Source organism: Oenanthe melanoleuca, chromosome 13 (assembly GCF_029582105.1).
Source record: "Oenanthe melanoleuca isolate GR-GAL-2019-014 chromosome 13, OMel1.0, whole genome shotgun sequence".
Taxonomy (NCBI): domain Eukaryota; kingdom Metazoa; phylum Chordata; class Aves; order Passeriformes; family Muscicapidae; genus Oenanthe; species Oenanthe melanoleuca.
Window position 1 is genome coordinate 3,186,740 of NC_079347.1, and position 21,536 is coordinate 3,208,275.

The 21,536-nt window shown below is 57.5% G+C and overlaps 1 protein-coding gene across 1 annotated transcript in view; it reads right to left on the minus strand.

The window, feature by feature from the left end:
• Positions 1–1,650: 1,650 nt before the first annotated feature.
• Positions 1,651–21,536, minus strand: part of KCTD16 (potassium channel tetramerization domain containing 16) — a 53,648-nt gene continuing 33,762 nt past the window's right edge. The window contains exon 3 of the mRNA XM_056502360.1: positions 1,651–6,681. Within this exon, the coding sequence (XP_056358335.1) occupies positions 6,227–6,681 (455 nt within the window). The 3' untranslated portion in view covers positions 1,651–6,226. The remainder of the gene's footprint in view (positions 6,682–21,536) is intronic.

The window sequence follows — 21,536 nt, forward strand, 5'->3', positions numbered from 1 at the left end:
CTAAATACCAGTTTGTATTCACTGCTTTACTGGGATGGCAAACACAAAATCCCAGTTTGTATTCCTGCTTTACTGGGATGGCAAAAGCCATCTCCCAGTTTGCATTCACTGGGATGGCAAACACAAACTGGCTGCAGCTGTGAGCCCCAGCACCCCAGTACAGGATTCAATATACCCAATACAGGATTCAATACATCCAGTACAGGGCTCAATACACCCTGTACAGGATGTAACACACCCAGTACAGGATTCAATACATCCAATACAGGATGCAGTAGATCCAGTACAGGGTGCAATACACCCAATACAGGATTCAGTACACCCAGTGTAGGATGTAACACACCCAGTACAGGATTCAATATATCCAGTACAGGGTTCAATACACCTAATACAGGATGCAGTAAATCCAATACAGGATTTAATACACCCCATGCAGGATTCATTACACTCAATACAGGATGCACTACACCCAATGCAGGGTGCAGTAAATCCAATACAGGATTTAATACACCCCATGCAGGATGCAGTAAATCCAATGAAGGATGCAGTAAACCCAGTGCAGGATTTAATACATCCAATGCAGGATGTAGCAAACCCAGTACAGGGAGCACAGCCCTGTCTGCTCCCAGCTCCTGTCCCCACCCGTGCAGGATGCAGTAAATCCAATGCAGGATGCAATACACCCAATGCAGGATGTAGCACACCCAGAACAGGGGCACAGCCCTGCCTGCTCCCAGGTGAGCTGTCCCCACCTGTGCAGGATGTAGCACACTCAGTACAGGGTGCAGTAAATGCAATACAGGATGCAATACACCCAATGCAGGATGCAGTAAATCCAATGCAGGATGCAATACACCCAGTACAGGATGCAGCACACCCAGTACAGGGTTCAATACACCCAATGCAGGATTCAATACACCCAGTACAGGATGTAGCACACCCAGTACAGGATGCAGCACACCCAGTACAGGGTTCAATACACCCAATGCAGGATTCAATACACCCAGTACAGGATGTAGCACACCCAGTACAGGATTCAATACACTCAGTACAGGGTTCAATACACCCAGTACAGGGTTCAGCACACCCAGTACAGGATGCAGCACACCCAGTACAGGGTTCAATACACCCAATGCAGGATTCAATACACCCAGTACAGGATGTAGCACACCCAGTACAGGATGCAGCACACCCAGTACAGGGTTCAATACACCCAGTACAAGGTTCAGCACACCCAGTACAGGGTTCAGCACACCCAGTACAGGATGCAGCACACCCAGAACAGGGGCACAGCCCTGCCTGCTCCCAGGTGAGCTGTCCCTGCAGCTGTGCCTGCTGCGTGCCCAGGGCAGGGCTGAGCTCCCCTGCAGTCCCCAGCCCCAGCCGGTGCCAGCCCTGCCCCAGCAGCGCTGCCGGGTGCTCTGGGCAGCAGCAGCCCCTCCCGTCCCAGCTGCCAGCCCCTGCAAACGGCATTTTGGGGTTTTCTGTAGCTCGGGCACCCCACGGGGCTGCGTGACAGCCACCCTGCTCGGGGCACAGCTGCCGCCTCAGTCCTCCCAGATCTCTCTCGTTCCCGGTGCTCCTGGCACCAGGGAAATACAGCAGGCTAAAAGCTCCAGGGTTTGTCACACACCACAGTAGAAACAGTTACCGAGTTATATTTGTCAGAGTCACAGTAGTTGATGCATATTTGCTATTCACAGACTGCAGAATATTGCCAAGGACCTCACTGGTGGGACTGACGACACGATACATGCATTCAGGTGAGACCATTAGCAAGGATGTCTATACTGTAGTAAGCACATTCATTTTTTTAAACACCTTCCGGTAAAATCGATTCCTTTAAATTCGTAATTAAAACTTTTTTTTTTAATTATTTTTATTTTTTATTTCTCCACGATTACGCACAGAAGAACCTGTAAACAGTTTGACATTACACTTATGTACAAGTGAACCACGTTGGAAAGTCGAGAGGTAATTGAGTGGGCGCCACCTCATCCACAGCAGAGTGCAACGGGCTGACTCAGCCCCAGCAAAGCCACTCAGAGCTGAGCGAGGTGTGGAGGGGAGGGGGGCAGAGCCCTGTGAGCCGGGGCTGCGGGTATTCACCGGCACAGCCGGAGGGGACAGCAGGGACATCCCTCGCCTGCAGCCCCACCCTCCTGCTCACCTCGCTCCCTTGCTCTGCGCAGCTCTGGAGTCGTGTTTGCTTCGGCATTGCTATAGTTTAAAATCTGCAAGATCCTATTTAGAAACCGATTTTTTAGCTAAGTGACATCAACGCCAAGAAAAATAAAGAATGTCTTTTTATAATATAAATAATTTAAAAGTGCTTTTTTCTTTTTTTTCCTTTTTTTTTTTTTTTTTTTTTTTTTAATTCTTTTACTATTAATCTACAAAACCCCCTTGGGGTATAAACTATCCATAAGACTGGACAATTATTTTGTACCATGATACACATGGGGCCTTGTGCATAAAGTCAAGTTGTGCTGGGGGGCTGGGGCAGGTGGTGGCCATGGCCGATGAACCCAGCCCTGTGCTCTCCTTCAGCCCACAGCTCAGATGGAATTCATGAATGGACACCCAGCTGAGCCCCAAATCACTCCCCCTGTGCTGTGTGTGCAGGAGGTTTGGGGACAGACCCAAACCTTGTCCCCACGGGAATGACATTTGTGTCCCCAGAGCTCTGAGTCCTGCTCAGCTGGCTCGGGGGGTTGAGCTGGGAGTTCTGAGTTCAGCCCCACTGCAGCCAAGGCAGCTTCCAAATTAATTGGAACACAACCTGCTCTTGGTGGTGGGAAGTGGCTCAAAGTCCAGTTTTCAGACATTTCAGAAGGAATAAAGAACTCCATGAGTGGAGTTTAATTTTGGCTTGCTACAAAACCTGTCCTGGGGAGGGAGACACGAGAGTTCTCTCATGGAAACCAAGTGGAATTGGAGCAGAATGTGTTTTCCAGCCCCTGCCCAGGTGTGTCCCAGACAATTCCATTGCACTTTCCTTTCTGCCCAGCCCTGGCCACGTCCCCCTGCCCAGGTGGCCCTGGCTCTGCAGGGTGTCCTGCCCTGGGACAGGGACAGCCCCTGTCTGTCCCCCAGGTGAGTCTGTCCAGGTGAGTCTGAACAGGTGAGTCTGTCCCCCAGTGAGTCTGTCCCCCTGTCTGTCCCCCAGTGAGTCTGTCCCCCAGGTGAGTCTGTCCCCCTGTCTGTCCCCCAGGTGAGTGTGTCCCCCTGTCTGTCCCCCAGGTGAGTCTGTCCCCCAGGTGAGTCTGTCCAGGTGAGTGTGTCCCCCTGTCTGTCCCCCAGGTGAGTCTGTCCCCCCGGTGCAGGGTCCCCCTGCAGCTCTGCACCTCTCTCATGGCACTGGAGCTGGAGGGATCTCCAGGGCTCAGCTGGGAGGTGACTCTCCTGCACTGTGCAGGTGCTGCAGGTTTCCTGCTCCTTCCTGCCCCACACCTGAGCGCTGGGGCTGCCATGGGCAGCGTCTCAGCCCCCCCTGCCCTGTCCCTGCCCTGTCCCTGCCCTGTCCCTGCCCTGTCCCAGGGAGGGGCCCCAAGGCTGCAGAGAGAGGAGGAGAGAGGGGCAGCTCTGGGCAGGGCTGCTGACCCCTGGGAGAGCCCCAGCCCCCCGAGCAGCTCAGCACAGCCCAGCCCAGCACAGAGCACTGCCAGGACAGCTGCCCTGAGCCCCAGGAGCCACCAGACACACACAGACACTGCCCAGCAGCCTGGGCCTGCCTGCCATCACTGAACTTTCAGACTTTTTTTTCTGTAGCACTGGACAGTAACAACCATTCCATCTCAGGCTGGAGACATGAAGGCCACGTACAGCAATGTGTCCATGTGGTGTAATGTGTGCCCAGTTATTAATGATGGAGCAATCCTGGCAATGCCTGGGAGCACACACACACAGACTGACACACGGACACACAGACACACAGACAGACACACAGACAGACACACAGACTGACACACAGACAGACAGACACACAGACTGACACACAGACTGACACACAGACACACACACAGACTGACACACAGACAGACAGACACACAGACTGACACACAGACAGACACAGACACACACACACACAGACTGACACACAGACAGACAGACACACACACACACAGACACACAGACTGACACACAGACACACACACACACACACACAGACACAGACACACACAGACAGACAGACACACAGACACACAGACACACACACACACAGACACACACACAGACACACACACACACACACACACACACACAGACAGACACACACACACACACACACACACACAGACTGACACACAGACTGACACACAGACTGACACACAGACTGACACACACAGACACACACAGACTGACACACAGACACACACACACACACACACACAGACACACACACACACAGACAGACACACACACTCTCACACACTGTGCTGCTCCTCTGCACACACAGCTCACAGCCCAAGGGGCTGGGATGGTGACAGAGGCAGGGGAGGATCTGGGGGAAAGCACGAGGCTTTAGCTGCAGCTCCTGCCAAGGAGCAAAGTGCCCTGTGTGAACCCTGGGCCTGCTGGAAACCCAGGTATCTGTTCCCAGCTCTTGCTTGGTGCCAGAGCAAGGGAGCAGCAACCCCAATTGCAGGAAATGTTGAGTAGGGAGAGAAAAATGCAATAAAATAACCATGAAATAACTAAGCAGGGCCAAATCTGTGGAGCTGGTACAGAACATTGATTTCTGTGGCCTTTTGAGCCTGGGGTAGAGGGTGGCACAAGAATTCCAGTGGGAGGGACTGTCCTGAGCCCTGAGCTGGCTCTAAAGCACCATCCCAGCAGTGCTGAGTGAGTTCACTGAGCCTTTCCCAGGCAGAGCCTCTCCTGTGGCACCGACAGAGGGGACAGCCCTGCCAGGGACAGCCCTGCCAGGGACAGCTCTGCCAGGGACAGCCCTGCCAGGGACAGCCCCTCCTGCACCCACAGCACTGCACAGTGACCCCAGAGTGACCCCAGAGTGACACCAGAGTGACCTCAGAATGACACCAGAGTGACACCAGAGTGACACCAGAGGGTGACCCCAGAGGGACCCCAGAGGGACCCCAGAGTGACACCAGGGTGACCCCAGAGTGACCCCAGAGTGACCCAAGTGACACCAGAGTGACCCCAGAGGGACACCAGAATGACCCTAGAGTGACACCAGAGGGACACCAGAGTGACCCCAGAGTGACCCAAGTGACACCAGGGTAACCCTAGAGTGACCCAGAGTGACCCCACAGTGACCCCACAGTGACCCCAGCTGCAATCCCAGTGACCCCAGAGTGACCCTGGCACAGCCCTGCTCCTCACAGCACAGCCCCAGGTGGGCTGGGGTGGTTTCTGGGGCAGAGGGGGCACGGTGCCCACCACTCCTGGCACACACCTGGCAGCTGCAGCATCCTGCCAGCACCCCCGCGAGCCCAGAGCCATCCTGCAGCTCTGGGGAGCAGCACCCCTTCATCCACAGACACACAGCCTGGGCGAGCAGAGCTGTGGGGCACGGGGGGACAGGAGCACCCCAGAAAAACAGAATTTCCTGATGCTCACACAAAGCCACAGGGGCAGCCTGGTCCCCACTGGGGCACGCTGACAGTGCCCCAGGGAGGGGAAGGGCTGGCAGGGGGAGCAGGAGAGGGACAGGGAGAGGGATTTCTACTGCCCAGCCCTCAAAGGCCTGGAGAAGGAACGGGACACCCACAGACTAAAAAAATGCTCTTTTCTGAGAAAGTGCAGTTACAAGGAGAGAGCCAGAAAATCTTTAAGCAATATATATTGATATATATACACATATATATATATACACAGAGATATATATACACACATATATATATGCACATATATAAATACACATGCTTAAACTCTGGGGCTTTGTGCTGTGCTCCTCCCAGCAGGATGCAGGGCACAGACCCTCCCCATCCCCATCCCCCCTGCCTGCTCCGGGGCCACACAAACGTCCCTCGGCTGGGCCTGGCCGTGCCCTTAAGGTTTTCAGCTTGTGTAAGACTCCAAGTTTACAAACAAAAGCTTTTGTCATTGTGCTTCCAGGACTGCAAAAACACCCTTCCCTACGCCTAGAAACGTTAAGGTGAAAGAGGCAGTGAGGCGGCACTAGGGGTGGGTTTGGCTTTGGTGACCTCACCCATCGCTGCCGTCGGGAATCCGAGCCGGGTGCGCTCTCCCCGCCGCACACCTACAGGTGATACTTCCGCAGCAGCTCCGACTGCCAGGGGTGCTTCCTCTCGGGAAACCTCTCGGGGATTTTGATCTTGAGGAAATCCTGGATGCATTTCTCCAGCTCCTCCTCCACGGAGAGCTTCTCCTTGGCCGCCTTCTTCTTGCCGGCGTTGGACTCGCGGGAGCCGGCGGTGAGGGTCCGCAGCAGGTCGCTCTTCCTGCGGCTCTCGGCGTGCTGCAGCAGCTGCACCGGCCCCTTCCTGGCGCGGTCCAGGGTCTGGATGTGGCAGGCGGGCTGCCGGGTGACGGGCCCGCAGATGACAGTCTCCTGGGGAGAGCTGGCCTCCGACTGGCTGTCGCAGCTGGACGTGGACAGCTCGTTGCAGGACGTGCCGCTCTCGCCCTCCTTGGCGCCCTTGCCGTTCTTGCAGCAGCACTCGCAGTGCGACGGGGACCAGCGGGAGGGCTCGCCTGCGGGCACAGAGAGCGGGTCAGGGCAGCTGCAGAGCCCCCAGCCCCGCACAGGCTGCCGAGCCCCCCGGCAGCCAGGGCAGGGGAGCCTGGGCACGGCCACACACGGACAGCCCAGAGCCCAGAGCCCAGGGCAGCTGGTCCCACGATCTGCCAGCCACCCCTCAAGTGCTGCTCAGCAGCCAGCCTGGGCTGGAGCCTCTGCTGGGATCCCCAGGGCAGCCAGGGCCGGGGGATCCTGCTGGGACCTTCCCTGGGCATGGCCACACACGGACAGCCCAGAGCCCAGAGCCCAGGGCAGCTGGTCCCACGATCTGCCAGCCACCCCTCAAGTGCTGCTCAGCAGCCAGCCTGGGCTGGAGCCTCTGCTGGGATCCCCAGGGCAGCCAGGGCCGGGGGATCCTGCTGGGACCTTCCCTGGGCACGGCCACACACGGACAGCCCAGAGCCCAGAGCCCAGAGCCCAGAGCCCAGAGCAGCTGGTCCCACGATCTGCCAGCCACCCCTCAAGTGCTGCTCAGCAGCCAGCCTGGGCTGGAACCTCTGCTGGACCAGAACTGCCAGAGTTGCCAGAATTACCAGCACTGCCAGAATTACCAGCACTGCCAGAATTACCAGCATTGGCAGCACTGCCAACCTTGCAGAATTGCTGGAATTGCCAGCATTGCCAACATCACCAGAATTACCAGCACTGCCAATACTGCCAGCATTTCCAGAATTGCCAGCATTACCAATATTTCCATCATTGGCAGCATTACCAATATTTCCAGTATTTCCAGCATTACCAATATTTCCAGCATTGCCAACATTGCCAGAATTACCAGCATTACCAATATTTCCAGCATTTCCAGCATTTCCAGCCTCTCCCCCACCCTGGCAGGCATCACCCCCAGCACCCCGTTCCCTCCCCACACGCAGGGCTGGCACACCCACCCCGGAGGCTGTGGGGACACGGGCCCCTGGTTCCCCTGAGCCCAGCCCAGGGCAGGGCCCGCTGCTGATCCTGCAGTGCCCCCAGTGTCCCCAGAGTCCCCAGTGTCCCCAGTGTCCCCATTGTCCCCAGTGTCCCCATTGTCCCCAGTGCTCCCCAGTGCTCCCAGTGCCCCCAGTGCTCCCCAGAGTCCCCAGTGTCCCCAGTGCCCCCAGTGCTCCCAGTGCCCCCAGTGTCCCCAGTGCCCCCAGAGTCCCCAGTGCCCCCAGTGTCCCCAGTGCCCCCAGTGTCCCCAGTGCTCCCCAGTGCTCCCCAGTGTCCCAGCTGGGCTGAGGGTCCCTCCCTGGCTGGGGCCAGCTGGGGAACCTTCCTGTCCCATGGGCTGAGGTGACTTTGTGCTGCTCTGCCCCCACTCCAGACCCCCACAGAAAAATGGGAAAAAGAAAAAAGAAGAACTAGACCCTGTGCCAGTGCAGAGCCCCTGAGCCCCAGGACAGAGCCCCTGCCTGGCACTGTCCTGCTCTCCTGGGTCCCCATCCTTCCCCACAGTGCACACCATTTACAGGAACAGGCAGAGAACCAGAGGTCAGGAAAAACCTCCTGCTCTCCTCCTTCCTGCTCCTGGTCAATGATGAAGGAGTCTCTCAGTCTGGGAGTGCAGGGCTCCTCCAGTTTACAGACTCACTTCAAAGCTGCCCTGCGTCTGCTCTGAGAACAGTCAATACTGGCTAAATTGAAATTTTTTATCAATTTCTATCCTTGCACAGAGCAGTGTGAACAGTAAAACGCTGCCCCACGTGCCCTGAGACAGTCCCAGCAGCTGTGTGGGCTCCAGCTGCTCCCTGCAGCCCCAGCAGGGGACAGGCACCCACCCAGCCAAGCACAGAGCTCGGGCTGTGCTGGGCACCCAAACCCCTCCCTGCCCCCAGGCACGGCTGGCACCAGCACAGGGGCTCTGCAAGCGAGCTGGGGCTGGGGCTGGCACAAGATGTGTGTGCCAGGGCGTTTGGGGCTGGTGGGAACCCCTCCATCCCATCCCAAATCCCATCCCATTATCCCATCCCATTATCCCATCCCATTATAATCCCATCCCATAATCCCACATCCCATCCCAATATCCCATCCCATAATCCCATCCCATTATCCCATTATCCCATCCCAAATCCCGTCCCACGGAGGGACACCATGAGGCTGCTCTGAGCTCTCCAGGGATGGGCAGGCACATCCCCACGGCTGAGCCCAGAGGAGCTGGGCCAGAGGGACCCACCAGCTACAGCACAGACTTCATTAGCACAAAACAAGGCTTTTATGAGCCTGTTAAAATCTATTAGATGCTAATTTCACTTAATGAATATTCACCAATTATGGGCACAGCAGGAGACAGAGAGGACTTTGTCCTGAATGAAGAGTTTGTGGGAGCCCAGGGCTGGTGTCAGAGGCACAAGGTGGGAGCTGGGCTGGGGTCAGCAGGGACCCCTGTGCCATTGCTGGGATCAGCAGGGACCCCTGTGCCAGGGTCAGCAGAGACCCCTTTGCCATTGCTGGGATCAGCAGGGACCCCTGTGCCAGGGTCAGCAGGGACCCCTGTGCCATTGCTGGGATCAGCAGGGACCCCTTTGCCAGGCTGGGGGTCAGCAGGGACCCCTGTGCCATTGCTGGGGTCAGCAGGGACTCCTGTGCCATTGCTGGGGTCAGCAGGGACCCCCTGTGCCAGGGCTGGGGTCAGCAGAGACCCCTGTGCCATTGCTGGGGTCAGCAGGGACCCCTGTGCCAGGGTCAGCAGGGACCCCCTGTGCCAGGGCTGGGGTCAGCAGGGACCCCTGTGCCAGGCTGGGGTCAGCAGGGACCCCTGTGCCAGGGTCAGCAGGGACCCCCTGTGCCAGGCTGGGGTCAGCAGGGACCCCTGTGCCAGGGCTGGGGTCAGCAGGGACCCCCTGTGCCAGGGTCAGCAGGGACCCCTGTGCCAGGGCTGGGGTCAGCAGGGACCCCTGTGCCAGGGCTGGGGTCAGCAGGGACCCCTGTGCCAGGCTGGGGTCAGCAGGGACCCCTGTGCCAGGGCTGGGGTCAGCAGGGACCCCTGTGCCAGGGTCAGCAGGGACCCCTGTGCCATTGCTGGGGTCAGCAGGGACCCCTGTGCCATTGCTGGGGTCAGCAGGGACCCCTGTGCCAGGGCTGGGCTTGGCACAGCTGCAGCACCCCACATCTGTCCCCACATCTGTCCCCACGCAGCACCAGAGGGATCAAAGGAACATTTCTGTGCTCTGGGGAAGCACCTGCAGCAGCAGCAGCACCCCCAGGGCTGGGCCAGGGGGGGCTGGCTTAGCACAGCACTCATTAATTAATGTCTAAATGCTTTGAGATTCTTAGATAAAAGTGGCTAATTAATTCTGGCCTGGCTTTCCTGCTTTCCTCCCTGATCTCAGCACATTTCTCTCCCAGTGCCCTAATTATAATAATTATTATTAGAAGCTTCTGAAGCAGCAGCAAAGCTTCTGATGTATAATTGACACACAAACCAGCAGCCACCCAGCTTTCCCCTTCTCCTCTCCCTCCTGCCAGGCTGCAGGGAGGGAAAGGGAAATCCCTGAGCAGGAGAGAGATGCTGTGAGAAAAGTGGGGAGGGGTGAGGGGCTGGGGCAGAAGGCAGGGCTGACCAAGCCAGAGATTTCCATGGTGGGAGAGGGCACCGGGACCTCCCCTGTCAGAATTTCCCTGGCACTCCCCGGGGCGTGGCTGGCAGTCCCAGCTCTGCCCTCTCAGAGCGATGCTCTGTTTGTGCAGCTTGCAGCTGGCACAGCCTTTCCTGAGGCTCGTGGGGTGGCCCCAGGCTGGCAGGGACAGTGCCCCAGGCTGGCAGGGACAGTGTTCTCAGGCTGGCAGGGACAGTGTTCTCAGGCTGGCAGGGACAGTGTCACCAGGCCGGCAGGGACAGTGCCCCAGGCTGGCAGGGACAGTGCCCCAGGCCGGCAGGGACAGTGGCCCCAGGCTGGCAGGGACAGTGTTCTCAGGCTGGCAGGGACAGTGCCCCAGGCTGGCAGGGACAGTGGCCCCAGGCTGGCAGGGACAGTGTCACCAGGCTGGCAGGGACAGTGGCTCCAGGCTGGCAGGGACAGTGGCTCCAGGCTGGCAGGGACAGTGTCCCAGGCTGGCAGGGACAGTGTCCCCAGGCTGGCAGGGACAGTGTCCCAGGCTGGCAGGGACAGTGGCCCCAGGCTGGCAGGGACAGTGTCACCAGGCTGGCAGGGACAGTGTCACCAGGCTGGCAGGGACAGTGCCCCAGGCTGGCAGGGACAGTGCCCCAGGCCGGCAGGGACAGTGGCCCCAGGCTGGCAGGGACAGTGTTCTCAGGCTGGCAGGGACAGTGCCCCAGGCTGGCAGGGACAGTGGCCCCAGGCTGGCAGGGACAGTGTTCTCAGGCTGGCAGGGACAGTGTCACCAGGCTGGCAGGGACAGTGTCTCCAGGCTGGCAGGGACAGTGTCACCAGGCTGGCAGGGACAGTGCCCCAGGCTGGCAGGGACAGTGCCCCGGGCTGGCAGGGACAGTGGCCCCGGGCTGGCAGGGACAGTGCCCCAGGCTGGCAGGGACAGTGGCCCCAGGCTGGCAGGGACAGTGTTCTCAGGCTGGCAGGGACAGTGCCCCAGGCCGGCAGGGACAGTGTCACCAGGATGGCAGGGACAGTGCCCCAGGCCGCAGCTCAGACAATCTGTGCCCGTTTGGGGCAGACAGGGACTTTGCTGTGCCCAGACACTCCTTCACCTCCACACGAGTGCCTGGAGCAGCTCCCAGCCTGGCACCATCCCTGGAGCCATCCTCCTCCTCCTCCTCTCAATCCACTCCAGTCCATTCACATCATCCTCTCACCTTTTATTCCTGCCCTGCTCCTTCTGCTCTGGGCCTTTGTTGCTGTTTGATTTATTTCTGTTTCTTGCTCCTTTTCTCCTTCCTGTCCCGTGACTTTCACCTCTCCTCTGCTCTGGGCTTTGCTGCCTCCTCCCTTTCTGTGCTGTGCTGGGGCTGCTGGCAGCAGCTGCTCCTGGTTGGGCTCTAAATAAGCACCAGGGACAGGGGGTACACGGGCTTAAAATGGTTCTAAAATCCTGGGAATTGTACACAATACAGGGGGTGGAAAGAAACTTGGGTCTGGTAGGGCTGGGAAAGGGAACCTGCATAATCATCATCTGATAAATGATATGATTGTTAAATGTAATGATTGTTTGGTGATTGAATATTAATTATTGTGTAATCGTAATAAGAATCATCAGAAAGGATGTTGGGGGGTCCTGATGAAAATCACAAGAATCCATGCTTGGATAAGATCAATGTATGCAGTAGAACAATAATAATTAATAATTAATATACAGTTATATAACGGGAAGGGTATAAAACTGGGATCCACGTGGGAGGCAGATTTGGGGTTGTGCCCCTGATTCCCAGAGCCCTTCAGCAAAAGCACCTGCAGACAATCCCCTGGGACCCTGTGGTGCCCCTGCTCTGCTCCCACCCTCACCCCTGCAGCCCCTGTGCTCCCCGGCCCTGCCAGCGCCAGGACTGTCCCCCGTGTCCCCGGCTCAGTCCCAGGGGTTTGTCCCAGTGCGGTGACAATTTGCTGTGACCCTGGGCCGTGCCCAGCGGGTTTGTCCCACTGTGGTGACAATTTGCTGTTGTCCCCGGGTCAGTCCCAGGGGTTTGTCCCCGTGCAGTGACAATTTGCTGTGACCCTGGCTCAGTCCCAGGGGTTTGTCCCCGTGCGGTGACAATTTGCTGTTGTCCCCGGGTCAGTCCCAGGGGTTTGTCCCCGTGCGGTGACAATTTGCTGTTGTCCCCGGGTCAGTCCCAGGGGTTTGTCCCCGTGCAGTGACAATTTGCTGTGACCCTGGCTCAGTCCCAGGGGTTTGTCCCCGTGCGGTGACAATTTGCTGTTGTCCCCGGGTCAGTCCCAGGGGTTTGTCCCACTGCGGTGACAATTTGCTGTGACCCTGGGGCGTGCCCAGCGGGTTTGTCCCACTGTGGTGACAATTTGCTGTTGTCCCCGGGTCAGTCCCAGGGGTTTGTCCCAGTGCAGTGACAATTTGCTGTGACCCTGGCTCAGTCCCAGGGGTTTGTCCCCGTGCGGTGACAATTTGCTGTTGTCCCCGGGTCAGTCCCAGGGGTTTGTCCCCGTGCAGTGACAATTTGCTGTGACCCTGGCTCAGTCCCAGGGGTTTGTCCCCGTGCGGTGACAATTTGCTGTTGTCCCCGGGTCAGTCCCAGCGGGTTTGTCCCAGTGCGGTGACAATTTGCTGTTGTCCCCGGGTCAGTCCCAGGGGTTTGTCCCACTGCGGTGACAATTTGCTGTGACCCTGGGGCGTGCCCAGCGGGTTTGTCCCACTGTGGTGACAATTTGCTGTTGTCCCCGGGTCAGTCCCAGGGGTTTGTCCCACTGTGGTGACAATTTGCTGTGACCCTGGGCCGTGCCCAGCGCCTCCCCCAGCTCTGCATCCCTGTGGGACGGAGGGATGAGATTGATGAGGGACCAGGCTCCAACTGCTGTTTGATAAACACATCCTGACGTGGTAACGGGCCGGATTGATCAGCACAAATGCCCCTAATGTCTAAATAAAATCACCCGAGGAAAGCTGAGGGACAATGATGAATTCCAGGCAGAGGGGCTCTGGGATCTGTCCTGGCAGCAGCAGCAGCACCCCGGGGTTTATTTGCTTTTAGGATCAAGAATCTGCAGTAAAATCTCAGTGAGAGACAAACCTGGGAAGATTTGGCAGCAGCAGCGTTGGTTGGAACCCTCCCATATGTTCAAAGGCAGCAGGGAGTGGGGGAGAGGAGGGAACTGGGAGGAGGGAGGGAACTGGGAAAGGGAAAGGATCTGGGGAGAGGGAAAGGAACTGGGGAAAGGGAAAGGATCTGGGGAAAGGGAAGGGAACTGGGGAAAGGGAAAGGATCTGGGGAAAGGGAAGGGAACTGGGGAAAGGGAAAGGATCTGGGGAAAGGGAAAGGAACTGGGGAAAGGGAAGGGAACTGGGGAAAGGGAAAGGATCTGGGGAAAGGAACTGGGGAAAGGGAAAGGAACTGGGGAAAGGGAAAGGAACTGGGGAGAGGGAAAGGAACTGGGGAAAGGGAAAGGAACTGGGGAAAGGGAAGGGAACTGGGGAAAGGGAAAGGAACTGGGGAAAGGGAAGGGAACTGGGGAAAGGGAAAGGATCTGGGGAGGAGGAGATTTGGGGAGATGGAAGGGATCTGGGGAGAGGGAAGGGAACTGGGGAGATGGAAGGGATTTGGGGAGAAGGGGGGATGTGGGGAAAGGGAAAGGATCTAGGGAGAAGGAAGGGATCCGGGGAGATGGAAGGGATCTGTGGAAAAGGAAACCAAGGAGGGAGGGGAGCAGGCAGACCCTGTGGCTGTTCCAGCCCCTTTAGGAAGCTCACACCATTTCTTACCCTTCTGGGGTCAGCTGGGGACACCTGGGTGCTGCCATCTGATTGTAATTCAATTGAAATTTAAATTAAAATTTAAAATTTCTGCTTCAAAAGTGTTTGCAATTTAAATATCCTGAACCTGCCAAGCCAACCCAAGCCCCAGAACTGTTCCCTGCTCTGCCTTGTTTGTGCACGGTGATTTTCAGGCGGCCCCAGCAGCACACACTCCATCAGGAGGCTCCCAGCACTTTGCCATTTTAGCAGCACTGCTGCAATCCTCCCCAAAACACTTGGTTCTGGAAGTGAACTTCTGTGAGAGCACCCGGTTTGTTTGAGAACAAAAATAAGTTCCCCAAATGGTGGAGAAAAAGAGACCTGGTGTTAAAATACCAGAAGGCACATTAAATGAGCCAAAATATTTATATAGGATCTTCTCAGAGAGGCTGAGGATCGGGAGGGGAGGGGAGGGAGCAGCCGGCAGTGTGAGCAGCAGGGGAGGCACGGGGGGGGCTGCTCCCAGCCTGGGGGGCTCAGGGACCCCGGACAGACTGACAGACATCACCTGGGGCTGCAGCTCAGGGGCCCCGGACAGACTGACAGACATCACCTGGGGCTGCAGCTCAGGGACCCCGGACAGACTCACAGACATCACCTGGGGCTGCCCGAGCTCAGGGGCCCCGGACAGACTGACAGACATCACCTGGGGCTGCAGCTCAGGGACCCCGGACAGACTCACAGACATCACCTGGGGCAGCAGCTCAGGGACCCCGGACAGACTGACAGACATCACCTGGGGCAGGAGCTCAGGGACCCCAGACAGACTGACAGACATCACCTGGGGCTGCCGGGGCTCAGGGACACACCTGGATATTCCCACACCCGCCTGGCACCCCCAGCTCACACACCAGCCCCTCTTTGGGCACCTGCTTTAATTAGCAAAGTGTTTATGGCTCCTGCTTCTCCCAGGCCTGGGTGGGAACTGCTGGCAGATGGTTGTGGTGAAGTGGGAGCCAGAATTCCTGAAGTTTTGGAAATTAGAGCTCATGAACTCAAAAATGCTCTGGAGGTCCGGAGCTCTGGTGGCAGCCTGAGTTGTTCCAATTAATCGCAATCAATGGCTAATTGAGAGCTATTTTAAGACTTGTCATTACTCTGAACATAATGGAGAATAAATTGCACGTTCCCCTTTGCCCCCAGCACGAACATCTGCGCAGAGAAATCGCAGGGACAGAGGGGAGAGGAGGAGCAGGAGCAGCTCCAGGTTCCCCCGTGCCCCGGCAGGGCAGAGCCAGGGCTGGAGCTGCGGGAGGGGAGAGGGGCTGGGCCGGGCTGGGGCTCAGGGACAGCAGGCTGGCACCGCCTGGCACCGCCTGGCACCCCCTGGCACCGCCTGGCACCGCCTGGCACCCCCTGGCACCGCCTGGCACTGCCTGGCACCCCCTGGCACTCACTGGCACCACCTGGCACTGCCTGGCACTGCCTGGCACCCCCTGGCACCGCCTGGCACCGCCTGGCGCTGACTGGCACCGGCTGGCACTGACTGGCACTGCCTGGCACCGCCTGGCAACCCCTGGCACTGACTGGCACTGGCTGGCACCCACTGGCACCCCCTGGCACTGGCTGGCACCCCCTGGCACTGGCTGGCACTGACTGGCACTGCCTGGCACCCCCTGGCACTGACTGGCACTCCCTGGCACCGCCTGGCACCCCCTGGCACTGCCTGGCACCCCCTGGCACTGGCTGGCACTGCCTGGCACCCCCTGGCACCCCCTGGCACCCCCTGGCACTGGCTGGCACCCAGTGCACTCCCTGGCACTCACTGCACTCACTGCACTCACTGTCACTCTCTGTCACTCCCTGGCACTCCCTGGCACTCCCTGGCACTCCGAGATGGCAATTCCAGCCGCGCTCAGAGGGAAATCCCGGGCTGGGATTAAATCAGGAGCTCTGCTCGCAGCCAGCGGCTGCGGGAGCTTTAACCAGCCGCAGCTCCTCCGTCTTCTCTGACGTTTCGTTTCGGGTGCGGCTGGAACAGGCCCAGCTCTCCTTTTAGAGAACCAAGGTCCACTTTTCCCTGCCGGTGACTGACCCCCGTTCATTCCCCCTGTCCTCGCCTGCCCGGTGTTTGTGAATCCGTGTCTCCCTGCTCCCCTGTGTCCATCCCACCGGGACGCTCTCCCCTCTCACCTCTCCCGTGCTCTGCTCCTGCCCTCGCTCCAGTTCCTTCCCTCTCATCTCTGACTCTCAGTATCAAGTGATTTGCTATTCCTGGAGCATCCTCCCCTTGTCCCTTTGTCCGCGCTGTTCCCAAAATCTCCCTTTCCCAGGAGCTGCTCCCAGCGGCTCCTTGCGAGCCCTCCCGGGCTCTGCAGCCCTGTTCTCCTTCTCCTCGGGGTTAATAACCCCGCTAAAGTCTGCTTTACTTTTCTGCTTTACTCATTCCCCAGGAATGAGGGATCCCCAGGAATGAGGGATCCCCAGCCAGTCCTTTCCCTGTCCCTGTCCCTGTCCCCGTCCCTGCCCTGTCCTTGTCCCTGTCCCTGCCCTGTCCCTGCCCTGTTCCTGCCCCTGTCCCTGACCTGTCCCTGCCCTGTCCCTGTCCCTCCTGTCCCTGCCCTGCCCCTGCCTGTCCCTGCCCTGTCCCTGTCCCTCCTCCTGTCCCTGTCCCTGCCCTGTCCCTGTCCCTCCTGTCCCTGCCCTGCCCCTGCCTGTCCCTGCCAGAGCAGCAGGGGCTCAGGCTCAGGCTCAGGCACACAGGGCCCTGCAGTGCTCTGGTTCTGATCCTCTGCAGCACCACAGTGCCCCAGCTCTGTGCCAGGGCTGCCACTGCCCTGGGACTACCAGAGATCCCTTTCCTTTGGGGCAGATGCTCGGGTTTCTCAGCTATTTAAGACACCCTCTCTGGAAGTTTTCTTATTTTTTTCCCTGTCTGAACCTCATAAACTGGGCTCCTGCTGTACAGAGATAAATTTGATTTATGTGAGAAACATTCCCAGGCACAGTGGGCTTTGCCTTAAACCCTGTATCTCTCTGCTCAGTGCTGCTGGGGCTTAGCTTGGTTTATTTTCTATCCTCTGAGTGGTGAATTGAACTTTCAGAAATGAATGGTTTGGTTTATCTGATTTAGCATCTTGAGCAAAGCACTTTTGCATCAAATGAAGGCAGGCAGTGGGAGACCCTCCAGACCTTCACTCCAAACATTTCCAGCTCTGCTTTCAAGGCCAATTAGCTCAGCCATGCCTGGGCAATCCCAAATGCTCTGGGATCAGGAGCTTTTCCCTCTGTGGAGGGTTGGAGGGGGTGAGGAGGGTCAGGAGGGTCCCCAGAGCTCGGGCAGCATCACCCAAAACCACCAGTTCTGCTCCTGCAAGGCTGAAAGAACAGAGGATCCAGCCCAGGCTCAGGGGTCCCATTGCTGAATTCTGGATTCACAGAGGGATGTGGGAGGAGGTTTGTTGTTGGACAGTGGCTGGACAGACTCAGGAGCTCTCTGATTTCTGTTCTTCAGGTTATTATGAGGGTGTGGAGCATGGAGAGTGAGAGATAAGAGCAAGGGGGGGATCAGAGATCAGAGGTAAGAGAGATTTCCCATTTACAATACAATAATTATTCTTCTATGATGAATATTCTAATTTCCAATAACCAATCTAATACAATACACTAATTTCCTAATATTTGCATGCAACCTATAGGAATCACTAAATTCCCATGTTTTCTGGCTTTCCTATCTGTAACCCTTATCTCCAGACCTTTCCTGCCAGCTTGGGACAGGATCTCTGTTGGTTCTTTGGTGTTTGTGGCATTTGGTATCAACTAAACAGAGGGAGAGGCCTCAAACCTTCACATGGCTGTTTTCAGCATCTATATAAAACATGCCAACATCTCTATTTATTTATTGTTTCAGAACTGCTTGCTGGGCACTTACAGGATTTCTCTCTTCCCTCCTGAAAGATTTCCCTAATGAGCCCAAGGCTCATTTGATTTTTTGTGAGATGAGCACACTGCATTGGAAAGTTTTGGGGAAAATAAACTGGTTTGGGTTAACTGATCTGCAGCTCTGCCCTGCAGTTCCAGAAGAAAACATTCTTTTTTCCTGCCAAATCTAACAAATCATTGGATATTTTCTTTATTATTTTTTTAAAGGGAGGATGCAAGAAGTCCGGGGGGGATATTAGAGGTTTCTATCAAATTTCTCCATAGGAAAGCAGAAAATCTGAACGACTGTTCAGGTCCCTCTGCAAGTAAATAAATAAATAAATAAATAAATAAATAAATAAATAAATAGAATTAAATAAATAAATAGAATTAAATAAATAAATACATACATACATACCCAGCTGCATTCCCAGCAGGGCTCTGAGCATCACAAAGTGCTCAGAGCCAGAGCAGTGGAAGGTTTCCCACTGTGAGGTGGGAACCCACCAGACATGGGAAATTGGGCTGAGTGTGCTCTGACCCAGAAGAAACGCTGAGGGGAACGTTTCTGTGGGGAAATAGAAATTGCTTTCAGTCTTGAAATGTCTCTCTATTTTTTTTTTTTTTTTTTTTTTTTTGGCCAAGCCTGCCTGTGTTAAAAATGATGGATGGTCTTATCTCTGCACAATCTGCTGGCTGTGCTGGGGAAATGACCCAGTGCCGGGGCCAGCTCCAGACTGAGGGCTGGCAGTGCTCAGCATCCAATTTGTCCTGCAAAGTGGGACTCGGGGGAGTTGATTTGAGGCCTCCCTGAGCTCTGGAGAGAGAATTTTATGCTAAACGAGAATAAGCCAGGCAGACACGGACGCTGCTCCCCAGCAGCCTGCGGGCAGCTCCCGTCCCAGCCTGGCCCACCAGGGCTGAGCCAGGACCCCCTGGGCTGGGGGCTCGGGGGGCTCGGGGTGCCCGGACAGGCTGCCCATGCCACAGAGCCCCCCTGGGTGCCAGGGCTGCTCCTGCAGGGCACCCGAGCCACGGGGAGCCCCGAGCGCTGGGAGCGGCTTTGATCTCTGCTCCGGTGAGAGCCACCGCAGGAATTATGTTCGTGCCGTAAAAAGAGGGAAGGAGCAAAGAAAAAAGGCTTTATTTTGATGTTTCAGTGTTTGCTTCCCAGCAATGTGTGCTTAAAGGGAACTATGGTAATTTATCCTCCCGATTCCTGCTTTCTGCAGCTGAAGAAAACAGGAATAGCTCCTGTGCATTTGCATTTCGTTTTTAGCTCCAGCGCCTCGCCGAGGATTCAGCCCAACGAGGCAGCGCCGCCCGCAGCAAGAGCAGCTCAAGGAAACCAAACCCCGAGGGACGTGAGAAACAGGCACCGAACCCGGGATCCGCAACCCTCGGGAAAGGAGGAGCAGATGCAGAGTTTGCTGAACTCCTCCCACCGGCTCTGCTCGTTCTGGGTGTTCCCAAAGGGGCAGGGACGGACCAGAGCCCCTCTGCAGGGCCAAATTCACCCTGAGAGCCGAGCCCACCCTGCCCCTGGCACAGCAGGGACAGAAACACCTCGAGGGTCTCAGGACATCCCTGTCCATGGCACAGCAGGGACAGAAACACCTCGAGGGTCCCAGGACATCCCTGACCCTGGCACAGCAGGGACAGAAACACCTCGAGGGTCCCAGAGCATCCCTGCCCCTGGCACAGGAGGGACAGAAACACCTCGAGGGTCCCAGGACATCCCTGACCCTGGCACAGCAGGGACAGAAACACCTCGAGGGTCCCAGAGCATCCCTGTCTCTGTCCATGGCACAGAGGGACAGAAACACCTCTAGGGTCTCAGGACATCCCTGTCCATGGCACAGCAGGGACAGAAACACCTCGAGGGTCCCAGGACATCCCTGACCCTGGCACAGCAGGGACAGAAACACCTCGAGGGTCCCAGAGCATCCCTGCCCCTGGCACAGGAGGGACAGAAACATCTCGAGGGTCCCAGAGCATCCCTGACCCTGGCACAGGAGGGACAGAAACACCTCGAGGGTCCCAGGACATCCCTGTCCATGGCACAGAGGGACAGAAACACCTCGAGGGTCCCAGGACATCCCTGTCCATGGCACAGAGGGACAGAAACACCTCGAGGGTCCCAGAGCATCCCTGTCCCTGGCACAGGAGGGGGTACAGAGCTCTGGGTGGTCCCAGGACATCCCTGTCCCTGCCCCTGGCACAGCAGGGACAGAAACACCTCGAGGGTCCCAGGACATCCCTGTCCCTGCTCTGGGTGGTCCCAGGACATCCCTGTCCCTGCCCATGGCACAGCAGGGGACACAGATTTCCGATTCCTCAGCCCGAGCCGATGGAATCTTTCATCTGCGGGCCCAGCCCAGAGCCGGAGCAGCAGGAGCTCCAAGGGGCCCCTGCCCCGGGCTGCTCCCGCTGCCTCTGCTCGCTCTCCTCTCGCTCCTGAGCTCAGCCCGTCACCCTGGGTTAGCGCTGGCTGAAAGAGGGAGGAAAAGCTGCTCCGGGAACACGCCCGCGGCCGGGGCACGTCAGGCGGAGCAGCTCCCGGGCTCCGCTGCTTCAATCAGGGCTGCTCGGAACTGCCGAGAGACAGCCTGGCCAGAGAGACTGCTGCATCCCTGATGCACCCCTGCTGCATCCTGCTGCATCCCTGCTGCATCCCTGCTGCATCCCTGCTGCATCCCTGTTCTATCCCTGCTGCATCCCTGTTCCATCCCTGCTGCATCCCTGCTGCATCCCTGCTGCATCCGTGCTGCATCCCTGCTGCATCCCTGTTCCATCCCTGCTGCATCCCTGCTGCATCCCTGTTCCATCCCTGCTGCATCCGTGCTCCATCCCTGCTGCATCCCAGCTGCATCCCTGCTCCATCCCTGCTCCATCCCTGCTGCATCCCTGCTGCATCCCTGCTGCATCCGTGCTGCATCCCTGCTGCATCCGTGCTGCATCTCTGCTGCATCCCTGCTGCATCTCTGCTGCATCCCTGCTGCATCCGTGCTGCATCCCAGCTCCATCCCTGCTGCATCCCTGCTGCATCTCTGCTGCATCCCTGCTGCATCTCTGCTGCATCCCTGCTGCATCCGTGCTGCATCCCTGCTGCATCTCTGCTGCATCCCTGCTGCATCTCTGCTGCATCCCTGCTGCATCCGTGCTGCATCCCAGCTCCATCCCTGCTGCATCCCTGCTGCATCCCTGCTGCATCCCCTGCTGCACCCCTGCTGCATCTCTGCTGCATCCCTGCTGCATCCGTGCTGCATCCCTGCTGCATCTCTGCTGCATCCCTGCTGCATCTCTGCTGCATCCCTGCTGCATCCGTGCTGCATCCCAGCTCCATCCCTGCTCCATCCCTGTTCCATCCCTGTTCCATCCCTGCTCCATCCCAGCTCCATCCCTGCTCCATCCCTGCTCCATCCCAGCTCCATCCCAGCTCCATCCCAGCTCCATCCCAGCTCCATCCCAGCTCCATCCCTGCTCCATCCCTGCTCCATCCCAGCTCCATCCCAGCTCCATCCCAGCTCCATCCCTGCTCCATCCCAGCTCCATCCCAGCTCCATCCCAGCTCCATCCCAGCTCCATCCCAGCTCCA